Source organism: Puntigrus tetrazona, chromosome 23, assembly GCF_018831695.1.
Source record: "Puntigrus tetrazona isolate hp1 chromosome 23, ASM1883169v1, whole genome shotgun sequence".
In the NCBI taxonomy this organism is placed as follows: domain Eukaryota; kingdom Metazoa; phylum Chordata; class Actinopteri; order Cypriniformes; family Cyprinidae; genus Puntigrus; species Puntigrus tetrazona.
The window spans coordinates 2,537,872-2,552,179 of NC_056721.1; the positions used below are offsets into that span (position 1 = coordinate 2,537,872).

Consider the following 14,308-nt stretch of genomic DNA (forward strand, 5'->3'; position numbering starts at 1 on the left):
CAGCTATTCATTGTTAGTTTGCGTTAACTAATGTTGTTAACTAACGAACCTTATTGTAAAGTGTTACCATTTTTAGCTGTATAATTTTTTTTTATATTTAAACACACCTCCTCGCGAATCCTCACACTGCTTGCGCTTCATGCATGCGTGTTGTTTTTATCGATGCAGAAACTGTACAAGATCTTGAGCGAGGTGAAACTGGAGGTGGAGACGGTGATTAAAACAGGAAGACAGATCGTACAGAAACAGCAGACGGAAAATCCCAAAGGAATGGACGAACAACTCACCGCCCTCAAATTACTCTACAACGAGCTGGGAGCTCAGGTCTGCGCAGCACACACACACACACACACACACACCGTGAAGTCTGGAAACATGCTTTTTCTAAAAGTTGAGCTCTCCTTAATTGCGCAGGTGACTGAGGGGAAGCAGGATCTGGAGAAGGCCTTGTCTCTGTCTCAGCGGCTGCAGAAGGACAGCGCCGCCCTGCAGGCCTGGATGAGTCACACCGAGACGCAGCTGAAAGACAAGCTCGGCGCCGGAGACATGCCCGCTGACGTCGAGACGGAGATCACATGGGCTAACGTGAGTGTGTGTGTGTGTGTGAGACAGCCTCGCTCGCTGGAGTGTTTACGCGGCGCGCGTGACGTGAGTGTTTCCGTAGGGAGTGTTGAAGGAGTCTGAGCGCAGGAAGGCCGATCTGTCCGTGGTGATGGAGAACAGCGCCGCCCTGCAGGCCTTGGTGGAGGGCAGCGAGCCTCAGCTGGAGGATCAGCTGTTTGAGCTGAACGAGGACTGGGAGCGCGTGCACACGCTGGTCGAGGACTGGCTCAGTGCTGTTCTGGTCAGTGACTGCTATTATTCATTCATTCATTTCATAATAGCACTTTTGTCTTATTTTCACATTTTCTTATTTTTTATCTTATTCACTTCAACCAACAAACTCGGTTATTTAACTGCAAAGGCTGACAGAATGCCCATAATATATAAAGTAACCCGCAACCTTATGCTTTTATAATAAAAAATAGAACGGCAATAACAAGTGTTGTTTGTGGATGATTTGAAAAGGAGGTTTTGTCAGGTTTTTACTCACTTCTGGGTACAATTTGTTTCTGTAATATATTAATGTATTTACCCACACACGCACGAGCAAACAACGGAGCTCGTGTCTGGAGTCTCATTTATCAGTAAACGATGGGGGAAGACCTTCATAATTACTCATTTATATGCAAACTCAATTCGCGCGGGAGGTTTCGGTCATTAGCAGTCTGTTTGGCAGATTCTCATTAACGTCAAAGTTGTGCAGGTTTGAAATGTCACCTGTGAGCAGAATGCGATGTGATATAATGTAATGTAACAATATATAACGCGGTGTAACAGATGTGATTTTTATTATTCTCAGAAAACAAATTAAACACTGGATGGACAACATTTTTGTTTGATATATTATAGTGTGTGTGTGTGTGTGGTACATAATTCAATTAAACTACAAAATAGTAATATTAAAAACGTTTGAAGATGCTGTATCATGCATGCTCTGTGTGTGTGTGTGTGTGTGTGTGTGTGTGTGTGTGTTGTAGAATCACCGGCGTGAGGTGGAGATGTTTGATGAGAATTTGGCTCATATCAGCACATGGCTCTATCAGACGGAGATAAGACTGGATGAGATGGAGAAGATGCCTGCAGCTGAGAAAGAGAAGATGATGAAGGTGAAAACACACACATATCTTTATACTAAAAGCGAATATTCAACAGTAAATAATGTAATTTGATCCATCAGGATTTGCTTGGATGCTAAATGTAAGGCTATTCCCCATTACCAAGATTATAAACGGCGTTTCAGAGGCAGAGGAAGCAATCACATTTTTTCCCCTAGTCTAGTGAAACGTGTTTAGAGCGCTCTGAATGCTGTGTGTGTGTGTGTGTGTGACAGGCTGTGCTGTGTGAGCTGGAGGGGATGAGTGCGCGTGTGGACAGCGCTCGTGATCAGGCAGTGATACTGATGACCAGCAGAGGGCCGGCGTGCAGGGAGCTGGTGGAGCCCAAACTGGACGACCTCAACCGGAACTTCCACAAGGTGTCGCAGCACATCGGCTCGGCTCAGGTACGACTCCATCGGCACGCGCGCGGGCCTGAGTCGAGCTTGTTTTCCCAGCCGCGCCACTGAACACGTGTGTGTGTGTGTGTGTGTGTGTTCAGGTGTCTGCTGGTCTGGAGGTCATGCAGGAGGCTGCCCGGCAGGAGGTGGCAGACGGGAGACCCGCTCCTCTTCTCTCCTCTTCACAGATGCAGCTGTTCGAATCAGATCTACAAGATACTCTCAGAGCCCTGGAGCAGCAGGAGAAAACACGCACGCCCGATGACGAGAGGGTACACACAGTGATACTCCACCATCAAAATAACATTTCGTCGTTAACCACTTAGCGCCTTGTTTGTCTTCAGAACGCAGTTTAAGTTCTTTTAGATGAAAACCGCGAGGTTTGTGACTCTCCCGAACAATTGCCGCTTAAAAACAATTACAAATGTGTCAGCCACAACTCAAGGATGTGCTTTTTTCATTTAAATCACAGCGTAAATGTATGTAGATGTATCCTTAACGCTGAACTGAACTTTGCGTGTTTCACTGATGGATGCTCTGCAGTGAATGGGTGCCGTCAGAATGAGTCTAAACAGCTTATAAAATGAATGGACGATTTTTTTTTACTTAAAGCAGTTGCTTCCAGCTAAAAAAAATTCTCTACTTCCTCCAGCAAATTAGTCATCTCGCCTGAATCAGGGGAGAAATCTGCACAGATTGAGCTCTAAACAAATATGTGGGTGGATTTAGATTTTAAATAAAAACAGAGATGGACGTTTTCTTCTGGAGTAAGCATTACGTTTACGTTGCAACATTTAGCACGCGCTTTTATTCAAAGTGACTTGCATTGCATTCGAGTTATTTATTTATTTATTTTTGTTACAAATATATGGATTATGGACTAGTATTTTGGCCTGCAGTGACGGTTTGAAGTTACATACACATATGTTCATGTCACAAGACGGTGTTTTTATCAACTCTTTGGACTCTGACGGCACCCATTCACTGCAGAGCAAACGATAGGATTTCTCCAAATCGGGGGTCGCGCTCGCTCTTGTTACACCGGCTGTCCCGTGTTTTGCGTTTCAGCTGGATGAGGAGAAAGCTCGCGCTGAGGAGGTGCTGAGGAGAGGAGAGGAGGTGCTGCTGTGTGTTCCTGACGAGGACAGAAGAGAAGACATCCGCAGGAGACTCCTGCTGCTCCAGACGGGCTACAAGGTCATTTTCATGCGCTCTTATCATGTCAGCCTCGGCTCTGGATTTCAAGCCACTTTCACGCATAAAATCCGTTAAATTGCGGTATTAACATTTCTGGCGGCAGATATCTGTTTATTAACAGCATTGCTACTGTTCAGACGCATCTCAAAAACTCTAAAAATCTGGAATGTTGACTAGGTAATGGGCTGCAGTCCATGCGTGTGTAAAGTAATGGCTGTCTGTCGGTGTCAGAACCTCGCATTTGGTTCCACTCCGACTCTTACAGCACCAGAACATCCTGACCTTGCTGGTAATCATGGATACTTTTTTACAGTATTGTAACAGCGATACAGCGAATGCTGGAGCTACTCTGCAGTCATAATTTTTTTCCGTTGTTATGGTTACTTTACAGCTTTGTTTTGACTGTGTTAGAACATTGTTTACAACCGTATTGCGGCTTTGTTTCGGCTGCGCTGTAGTCGTTACGTCATACTCCGTTCAAGACCGTGTTATGACTGATACAACAGGGCGTTTAAAGCTGTTAAGGCTTCATTGCAACCGTATTTACGACTGTTACGGGTATTTTACAGGTGTGTTAATGCCGCCTTAAAGAGAGATTTGAAAAAAATACAATTTGCCAAATATTTACTGAGCCTCAGGGCATAGACGTGTCTCTCATTTCTCTTTCCGACCAACGCTTTTGGATTTAGTTTCGACATTCCATCCTAAAACTACTCCGAGGTGTTAATAAAGGCTAGTGATGCACTAGTTTAAGAAAAACGTCGATCTTTCGGTTATAACTCTGTTGCGGTTACATTCACAGCTGTGCTAAAGCTATGTTTTGGCTGCGTTACAGCTACGTTACAGCTGTTACGACTTTGTTGTTTTTGCTGGTATGACTTTATAGTTGTGCCATGGCTGTGTGTATTGGTTTTGTTATGGCTACGTTCAAGCTGTGTTAAATTAACGATGGGATGTTTGCATCGGATACGGTTATAGCTATGTTACGACTCTTACGGCTATGTGACGAAAATGTTTGCAGCCGTTTATGGTTGTGTTACAACTTGGTAAAATGGTGTTGCATTAGAAGCAAATGCTAAATGTGTAAAGCAGCAAATGCCTTAAACTAAATTCTGACATTCACTATATTCTCCTTCTCCGTCTCTCTGCAGGAGCTTCATGTCATCAGAACTCAGCCAGTCGTGGTCAAATCGTCGTCTGTTCCTCCGCAGAGATCAGAGTCATCGCTCTCTCCTCAGGAGGAGAGGAGCGCATCCGTCTCCCCGTCTGACTATCTGCTGGACATTAATAAGGTTCTGCTGGCCATGGCCGACAACGAGCTGCTCCTGAACTCCTCAGAGCTCAGCGGAGGACTGTTCGAGGATTTCTCCAGCCAGGAGGACACGCTCAGGGTCAGACACACTGCAGGAAGTTGCTTAGACACAACAGTTTCATTCATGACTGTGAAAATGAGTCATCTTTCCATTGGCGTATGGTTTGTCAGGATAGGACAATATTTGAGGATGCAGAAAATGTGAATATTGAGAAAGCTTAGCTATGCATGTTACTAGTCAAAAATTACGTTTTATGTTTGTTAAACAGTTAAACAGTTGAGTTTTACCGTTTTCTAATCCGTTCGGGCCGATCTCCGGGTCTGGCGATAGCACTTTTAGCATAGCTTAGCATAGATCATTAAGTCCGATTAGACCGTTAGCATCACTCTCAATAATGACCAAAGAGTTTCGATATTTTTCATGTTTAAAATGTGACTCTGCTATAGTTACACCGTGTGCTAAAACCAACGGAAAATGAAGTGATTTTGCTAATATGATGAACTATACTCTCATTCCGGTGTAATAAACAAGGAAGCCATGTCTGCAGCAGGCGCAGTGACATCACGCGGCTTCGGAAAAGCACAACTTTTCGTTTTCCGTCGGTCTTATAATATATTGAAAATATTGAAACTCTCTGGTCATTTTTTGAGAGAGATGCTAACGGTCCAATCAGACTAAACGATCTACGCTAAGCTACAGCTAAAAGTGATCTGCCACACTCGGAGATGGACTGAATGAAGTCAAAAACTACAAATTAAACGTTCAACTCTAGGGGAAAAGGTCACGTTCCTTTAATTTCCTGATTTTTGGCATAAAAGTCTATAATCTATCATTTTGACCCCATACAATTTGTTGTTAGCTATTGCTCCTGGTACTTAAGATTGCTTGTGTTCTCCAGGGTCACAAATATCAGCAGGCTAGTGTTGGGGAAACCAGCTTGCCAAACTAACTCATGAATGTAGACTAAACTGTTGACCACAGCACCCGGCCGTGCACTACAAGTCTTCTGCAGAGGCTACACTGACTCCAGCAGTGGCTGCTTTCGGTCGTTCTGTGGGTTTAGTATCGACTCCTCTGTGTCTCTGTTTCTAGAGTATAAAGGAGAGCTTGGAGCGGTTGGGCGAGCAGGTTGAAGTGATTAATGAGCGCCAGCCTGACGTGATCCTGGAAGCTTCCAGACAGGAGATGGAGCAGATATCTGATGCTCTGACACAGCTGAACTCAGAGTGGGACAGAGTCAACCGCATGTACAGCCAGAGGAAAGGGTGAGCCTCCAGTGACTCCGCATTTTCCCATAATTCCCTGTCTAGACGAGCATTCCTTAGCCGTGGCCCCATTCCGCTCGGTAATCTGGAGAAGTTTGCATGTCATTTGTTGGACATGGCGGTAGTTATTACGTGAAGTAGTTATGAAGGAGGTCATAATTATCCATCTCTTTAATAGCAGTTCTCTATTCCAGATGTGAGTTTTGGATGCAGTGAGTTTGGAAGAGTTAGCATATATCTCCTCATTTTCTCCTTATCGGAGGTAGATTTGCTAATGTTACTTTGCCCATTCGTGACATGCTAATGGAGGAGCCCGGGAAAGGATGCGCTCCTGCATTTAGGATTGGGGACGGCAAACGTAATCATTTAAAACCCGTAACAGTCGACTCCTAATCTGAATTTAGTCGGAGGGAGGGAGGATATGCCTTCTCGGTATCTATGGAGGCTACGGCTCCGAGTCGAGGAATATGTGCTGATGATTGGTCCGTAGAGAAATGTGTCAAGTCCCTGGATGTTATAAATGCATGAGGATGAGAGAGAAACCAACGCCGGCATCTCGCTACTCAAACCTTCATTAATTCTGGTGCAGAGTGTGTCTGATTTAAAGAAACCTCACACTCTAATAGACAATGTCGAGCAAAATTTAAATGATGAGTAATACCATGAATGCTAATTAGTTGAAAAGTTACCGTTGTAGTATGATGATTATTATCACAGTTATAATCAATTATATATATATATATATATATATATATATATATATATATATATATATATATATATATATATATATATATATATATATAATTTATTTTATATTCTTGTGCTGTTGTAGCATAAGAGCATGCCATAGTCTATACAAAAATTTAGGATAAACCACATTAAGATTTATTTAAGAACATTTTTGTTAATTAAAATGAAGATGAAACAAAAGAACATAAATTTAAAAAAATAAAGAATTAGATTTTTGCGATTCTAATCACATCCAAAATGCAAATTTGTCTGTATGATGTGTATATTTATTATTTATAAATAGACACATGTAGAGTGTATATTTGTATTTTATATTTTATATATTTACATGTATATACATTTTATAATATTACATTTTATACATGGATATGTTGAATGTGAATGTGTTTGACAGCACTAAATAGTATATAAATAATATTAAAAAATGAAATAATAATGAAAAATGAAAAATGAAAAAAAAAAACTACATTTATTTGATTTATTGTAATACAGCATCTTCATTTCTGTAAAAAGTGCATGGTTGTCTTGTATGTAATGTCAGCGCTAAAAATTATACCTATAAATATGACCTAGACGTGTTTTTTTGAGATCGAGTTCAGAGCTCAAAGTTAATAATTTAGGAGCTCTTCTCTGAGGTGAGCAGGATTTCATCTCTGTCAGAAGCCACTCACACAGGAAGCTGAAGTGAATCTGCCTGCCTTCCACACTGTTAAACAGAAATGTGACCCAGTTACTCGGCCGGGTTTATAGACACCCGCTGACACGAGAAAGAGTTCCCCGCCAAAAAGACCCAGCATTCATTTCCAAAAAAAATCATCCCGGTTTAACCATGCATTCACAGACGGTTAGCTAGAAATATGTTTCCAGTGAAGCAGGCTGTTAGTTTCGCATGAAAGAGCAGGATTTTAATGGTAAAGTAGTTTTTAATTTAATGTTATGGTATTTTTATTATTTTTTATTTAGTTTTTAATTTTTATATATTTTTATTTTTCATTTTAATATATATATATATATATATATATATATATATATATATATATATATATATATATATATATATATATATATATATATATATATATATATTCTATTTTAAGTATATTACTATTGTTTTTTCATCTTTTTTAGTTTTTATTATTATTAAAATATTATTATTTTTATATATATATATATATATATATATATATATATATATATATATATATTTTTTTTTTTTTTTTTTTTTTTTTTGTACTCCAAGTAATTAAATCAAATTTGAAGTTAATACCAGCAGTCAACGCGATTTCATCAGCGGTTTTAGTTTCGCAGCGATCTGTCTCCGTGAGTGAATCATTAAGATCCTCTGATGAATGTACCGTCCGCTGCAGCAGCCGTTTGTGTTCGTCCTCTCAGAGAAATGAATCTATGAGCGCTCGAGGGCGCTCCGTCTGATAGATTTACTGGCCGCTGACATCAACACGCCACACTCGCTTGAGAAGAAACGATTTGAGACGCGCGGCGCAGTTGTGTTTAATCGAGGAAATGCGTGTAATGTGAGGATATCACGTCTTAGGTGTGTGTGTGTGTGTGTGTGTGTGTGTGTGTGTGTGTGTGTGCGTGCAGGTGTTTCGATGGAGCCGTGGAGGAGTGGAGGCAGTTTCACTGCGATATGAACGATCTCTCGCAGTGGCTGAGTGACACTGAGCAGGTCCTGGCTGAGGGGACCGGACCAGACCCGGAGGTGGACCCGGACCGAGCTCGTGCGCGGCAACAGGTCAGGCCCGCGGGGTCAAAGGTCGCAGAGACGTTCCGTCGCATGGCCTGTTACGCGAAGACTCTGTGCTTAAAGATCTGCTAAACTGAGGGGTTGTAGCTCGAATGAGAAGAATTATAAATAAAAGCGCTTTTTTGCAGTTATATGCAAATAATTAAAAACGTGAACGAAAAAAAAAAAAATCACAATGCGTGATTGCAGTGGAGTAATTATTAATCGTGGAGATCGGTGCTTGATCTGCAAGATGCTAATTGATAAGTGTGTGATGATTATATGATGATCAAGTCAACAAGCTTCTAACTCGCAATTAAACGTGTAAAAGAAAAAGCAATAGGACCAAAATAAACCCATAACGTTTGTATGGTGTGTGTGTGTGTGTGTGTGTGTAGGACCTGGAGGAGGGTCTGGCCTCTCATCAGTCTGTGCTGGCGGTCCTGAGCCGGTCTGGAGAGCACATCGTCTCTCAGGTGTCGTCTCCTGATGCCGCTCTGCTGCAGGAGAAGCTGGACGCTCTGAGGCGCCGCTGGACGCATGTCGAGAGACAAGTGTGTGAGCGCCAGCGTAGGTGAGCCGGATCGCAGCGCGGACTCTCAGATCAGAGTGTGTGTGTGTGTGTGTGTCCGTGCTAAACGCTGTGTGTGCAGGTTGATGGGTGAGGATCCGGCCGTGATGGACGTTGTTCAGAGGAGCGCCGGTCTGGCTCAGTGGCTGGAGCACACGGAGGTTGCCGTGGCGACGCTGCCCGTTTCAGCCACCGACATGAGCCTCAGAGAGCTCAAGGTTCGAAAACACACACACAGACCTGAGTCACTGAATAACTGCACTGATGTTATACCCGTTATTAACACGCTGGCTGTTAATTAGTATTTATACAGCACATATTCTACATCCCTGATTCTACTCGGCAGATTAAACAGTCATAGTTGATGGTTTGTTAATAGCATTGTTAACATTTGGCCTTAAAATAAACTTTTTTTTTTTTTTTAAATCCCATTATTTATTATTGTCATTTATTATTAATTTTAGTTTTTAGTTTCATGGACACCGTATTTTATTAGAATTTTTTTTCTCTCTCTCTCTCTCTCTCTCTCTCTCTCTCTCTCTCTCTCTCTCTCTCTCTCTCTCTCTCTCTCTCTCTCTCTCTCTCTCTCTCTCTCTCTCTCTCTCTCTCTCTCTCTGTCTCTCTCTCTCTCTCTCTCTCTCTCTCTCTCTCTCTCTCTCTCTCTCTCTCTCTCTCTCTCTCTCTCTCTCTGTCTCTCTCTCTCTCTGTCTCTCTCTCTCTCTCTCTCTCTCTCTCTCTCTCTCTCTCTCTCTCTCTCTCTCTCTCTCTCTCTCTCTCTCTCTCTCTCTCTCTGTCTCTCTCTCTCTCTCTCTCTCTCTCTCTCTCTCTCTCTCTGTCTCTCTCTCTCTCTCTCTCTCTCTCTCTCTCTCTCTCTCTCTCTCTCTCTCTCTCTCTCTCTCTCTCTCTCTCTCTCTCTCTCTCTGTCTCTCTCTCTCTCTCTCTCTCTCTCTCTCTCTCTCTCTGTCTCTGTCTCTCTGTCTCTGTCTCTCTCTCTCTCTCTGTCTCTCTCTCTCTCTCTCTCTCTCTCTCTCTCTCTCTCTCTCTCTCTCTCTCTCTCTCTCTCTCTCTCTCTCTCTCTCTCTCTCTCTCTCTCTCTCTCTCTCTCTCTCTCTCTCTCTCTCTCTCTCTCTCTCTCTCTCTCTCTCTCTCTCTCTCTCTCTCTCTCTCTCTCTCTCTCTCTGTCTCTCTCTCTCTCTCTCTCTCTCTCTCTCTCTGGATCTCTCTCTCTCTCTCTCTCTCTCTCTCTCTGTCTCTCTCTCTCTCTCTCTCTCTCTCTGTCTGGATCTCTCTCTCTGAGACTCTGTCTCTCTCTCTCTGAATAAAATGGATGGTCAGAATCAGATCTGTCATCTGAATAAAACTCCAGTCTGAGTCCTCTGAGTCCTCAGGACAGAGACTCTCATATGAATAAAATCAGACAGATAAACCTCGGCTGGAGTAAAGTACGAAACCAACTGTATAGCACACAATCACAACAAATTCTCTCTCCATCTTTCTACCCTGTTTTGATTGCTGCCCTCATGTTTTCACATCGACACGGCAGTCTCTCTGGTACGCTGTAATGATGCCAAATGAGACGCACACAATAGAGCGCTGCAGAGATGACACAGATTTGTGGACCAACCTAGAAGTAACATCAGCCTTTTTATATTTAGTATATTTAGAGGAGTAAAAGCTTAAAAAACACAGTCTACTCGTGTATTTAATTTTATAAAATAAAGCATGAAAATATTTGAGCTTGAGCCAAAAAGCCATTGCAAAGACCTACAGAAATACATTACCCTGCTGCCTTTCCACAATTCAATATTTTACACCATTAACACTCAATCCAAGTCACTGAGTAAAGTCGCTTTTTTAGTTCAGCTCTTTATTATCTTGAATGTTGACGTAATTATAATTTTTTTTTTGTTTCTTGGAAGATGTTTGTTTACAAATGACAACCCTTAAAGGGTCAGTTCACCTCGAAATAAAAATGATGTTATCAATTACTCCGCCTCATGTTGTTCCAAACCCAGAAGACCTTCATTCGTGCGATCGAAGAGATGTCAGACCCTCCATAGACGTAGTCTGACTCCAGAAACGTAGTAAATACATCGAAAAACAGTCCATGGGACATCAGTAACAATAACAATAACCATTTGGTCACCCATTCTTATCTTCGTATCTTAATTTGTGTTCTGAAGATGAACAAAGGTCTTACAGGTTGGGAAATTAACAGCTATTTTCATTTTGGGGTGAACTAACCCTTTAGTGCTCAAGTTATTCAAAGTAGACGACATTGTCTTAGTTAATAAGACTACTTGGACATAAGTGGTTGAACGTAGTCTAGGCTCAAAACTAGACACACTAACCCTTTAGAAGAGTAGCCCTAAAGATGAGCCCTTTACGCCACAGTACAATAAATGACTACCAACAATGATAAACAATTTAGTTGGGTTTTATGTAGTTCCGAGAAGATATATTTTTTTTAGTATTTGAGACTCAAAAGGTTTTGTAAACTGGATAATGTGCAATTGTTTGATGTGTGTGTGTGTGTTTGAAGGCGAGCGGTGAGCTGCTGGATAAGCTGAGGGAGGTGGAGGGTCGTCTGCAGACGCACACACCGCTGCAGGACGAGAGGAGGCTGGCGTCGTACGCACAGTTCCAGGAGCGCATGAACAGACTCGGAGACTGGGTTTACATCAGCAGCCAGTCTCTGAGCGCCGTCACAGCCACCGAGAGACAGGTCAGACCGGCCCGCTGCACTTTAACTATAGCCTGCACTCCCAAACCTGCTGTGGAACATCAAAGAACCAAACTTTTACTTCCACTGAGCGGAAAAACACTGTTCAACATTACTCCAAATATCAGCTTTTGTCTTCCATAGAAGAAAGGGTCTAATTTTTTTAAATGAAGCGAGATTGATGTTTATTTCTAGGTGTCTGTAAGCAGTGATAGATTAGTTTTAAGTTGTAATAATTTTCTTATTACAGATTAGGTGATGAAAACTGTAGTTAATGTAATCTAAATTACTTATTTTAGGTCATTTATTCCCGATTACTTTTGATTTCTTATAGATTACTTTTTTGTATACCTTGTCTTAAAGTTACCACTGAACGTATGAAGAGCAAGAAAGTACTTAAGTATAAAGTCTGTGTTTTGTGTAGGTTCTGGAGATGTCCATGCGAGAGCAGAAGAGGGAGCTGGAGGAGCTGCTGTCCTACTCCATTGAGCTCCAGAGGAAACAGCTGCTTTTACCACAGGAAAAGGTCTGTGAAGAAAATTAATATAAGGATTTATTTTTAACCTTTTTACTTATTTTTTTTTTTTTTGAACGAGTAAACTTGTTTTTTAATTAGTTCGTCTAGTTCGGTTTTTATTAATTTTAAATAAAACCGAATTATTTAGTTGTTTATAAAAAATTTGAGTACATTATTTTAATACACGTTGTTTTAAAAACTAGATTAAATAAATTTCTGTTATTATTTAATTAATTAATTAATTATAAAATAACATTGATTTCAGCTAAAAGTGTTTAAGTTTAAATTTTTTCTATATTCAGTTTCTCAACCTCATTGTGTGAAGTCAAACTGTTTCAGGTATTGGTATTTGTGATGGTTTTCATCACACAACACCGAATGCAGATTCACTTCTGTTATTCACGTGGATGTTACCGGTTCGCCAGCTTTCTTCACAGTGCGATGGAAAAAAGATTAGCGCGAACTGTAATCTGTTGCATTAGCGATGCAAATGTTTGCGTTAGTGTTCAAAGTGAAATGTTTAACGTGCCAAATATTTGCACCAGATATTAATCTTGGTCTCTGCAGACCTACATACCCAGTATAAGCTTGAGTTCTCAATACACACTGAAAAGCCTGTACTTTCCCTTCTACGGTGCACCTACTCGATTCTTGTTGAGTGGAGGGCAGGGTGACGCTGTGTATGTGTGTTTGTAGAGTAAAATCGAACAGCTGGCTGCGGATTGGAAAGCTCTGGACGCCAGGCTGAAGGAGCCTCTTTCTCCATGGACTCAACGAGTGTCTCAGCAGCAGTTCACAGGTGAGCGCAGTACACGGGTGAAGGGGACGCTCTCGCTGCTGCTCCGGAGTGTTCACAGCGTGTGTGTGTGTGTGTGTCAGCGAGCGTGCCGCCTCCTCTTCACATGGTCAGTCTGATGAGCGAGGAGCGCCGTACCAGTCCAGAGCTGATGGGCCCCAGCGACCTCCACCAGACGGCCACGGAGCTGGCGGACTGGCTGCTCCTCATCCACCAGATGCTCAAATCCAACATCGTCGCGGTGGGAGACAAAGAAGAGATCCACACCACCATCGGCCGCCTGCAGGTCAGGCTTAAACCTGCCACAGAGTTTCGGTTTGAGCGTGGTTGGTCTAACAGGGTTGTTCCAGAAGGATTCTTTAGGGTCTTAATAGAAAGTTCGTAACATACTTGGATAGAAATTTTTACCCTCTCAGGAGCAGCTCTGTTCGCAGCGGCCTGCTTTAGTGCATGTTTCTTTAAATGCTAATGAGCTCTGCTGACCCCGCCCCTCTCTTCCTTTGCGTCGTGAGTCGTTCTCACGAGACTAACTTTAGTCGCTGCTAACTTATTAGGAAGCCTTATATTCGCGTCTTCTGTCGGTGAAGCTGGATCGCGAATGAATCGTGCAAAAATAAACGCATTTAAGCAGATCCGGGATGTTTTCCCTTTAAAAAATGGCGGCTAAGATTTCAAGAGTAAATGACGACTGCTTATCGTCGCTATTACACCCAACAACTAAAGAGCTCAATCTCTTAGGAGACGTTCTTCTCTTCCCCCGGCTGTGAAACAGTAGAGGGCCGATGACAGCTCACTCACTACTGTCAATCATATGGTAGTGGGAGGGGCCTGGGTCTGTGTGACATCACATAGACAAGGCCATTAACAACGGCTTTATAAAAGAAAGGGGAAATTTAATGAGATTTAAAAAAAAATCATAATTATAGTGTGGTTGTGCCGGTCAAGCTAATGCACGTAGCATCCAACGACCCTTTTAAATGAAAAATAAAAGGCTGTGCTTCTGTCCACACAGAATTATGAGTCCTCCGTCTGAGCAGGTCGTGACGGTGTTGTGTTGTGATTGTAGGTGACCAAAGGAGATCTGGAGCAGAGACATCCACAGCTAGAAGACATCATCACTCTGGCACAGAACATCAAGAACAAAACCTCTAACCTCGACGTGCGCACCTCCATCTCTGAGAAACGTGAGCGGGTGTTCATCGTCATTTGTTTTAGTAATACTGTTCATTTTAATCTGTGTCCCTTTCACTTTGCATTATCCCTAACCTAGTCTTAATCTTAGTCTTTCTTGTGACTCCTAATAATTTTTAATCATGACCGTATCTAATGTAC

General features: G+C 42.1%; 1 protein-coding gene across 3 annotated transcripts in view; it reads left to right on the plus strand.

The window, feature by feature from the left end:
* The window catches only part of LOC122328832 (utrophin-like), a 167,864-nt gene that overhangs the window by 49,153 nt on the left and 104,403 nt on the right, over positions 1 to 14,308 (plus strand). For 2 of the 3 annotated variants that reach the window (XM_043224827.1, XM_043224828.1), the window contains exons 1-6: positions 10,323 to 10,383; positions 11,484 to 11,666; positions 12,088 to 12,189; positions 12,877 to 12,979; positions 13,060 to 13,262; positions 14,043 to 14,160. In XM_043224827.1, the coding sequence (XP_043080762.1) occupies positions 10,345 to 10,383; positions 11,484 to 11,666; positions 12,088 to 12,189; positions 12,877 to 12,979; positions 13,060 to 13,262; positions 14,043 to 14,160 (748 nt within the window). In that variant the 5' untranslated portion in view covers positions 10,323 to 10,344. Of the gene's footprint in view, positions 1 to 168; positions 325 to 414; positions 586 to 664; positions 845 to 1,580; positions 1,710 to 1,933; positions 2,105 to 2,199; positions 2,371 to 3,166; positions 3,296 to 4,446; positions 4,687 to 5,700; positions 5,874 to 8,228; positions 8,380 to 8,768; positions 8,945 to 9,023; positions 9,211 to 10,302; positions 10,384 to 11,483; positions 11,667 to 12,087; positions 12,190 to 12,876; positions 12,980 to 13,059; positions 13,263 to 14,042; positions 14,161 to 14,308 lie in introns of those variants that run through there. The other variant, XM_043224832.1, reaches the window with a different exon arrangement.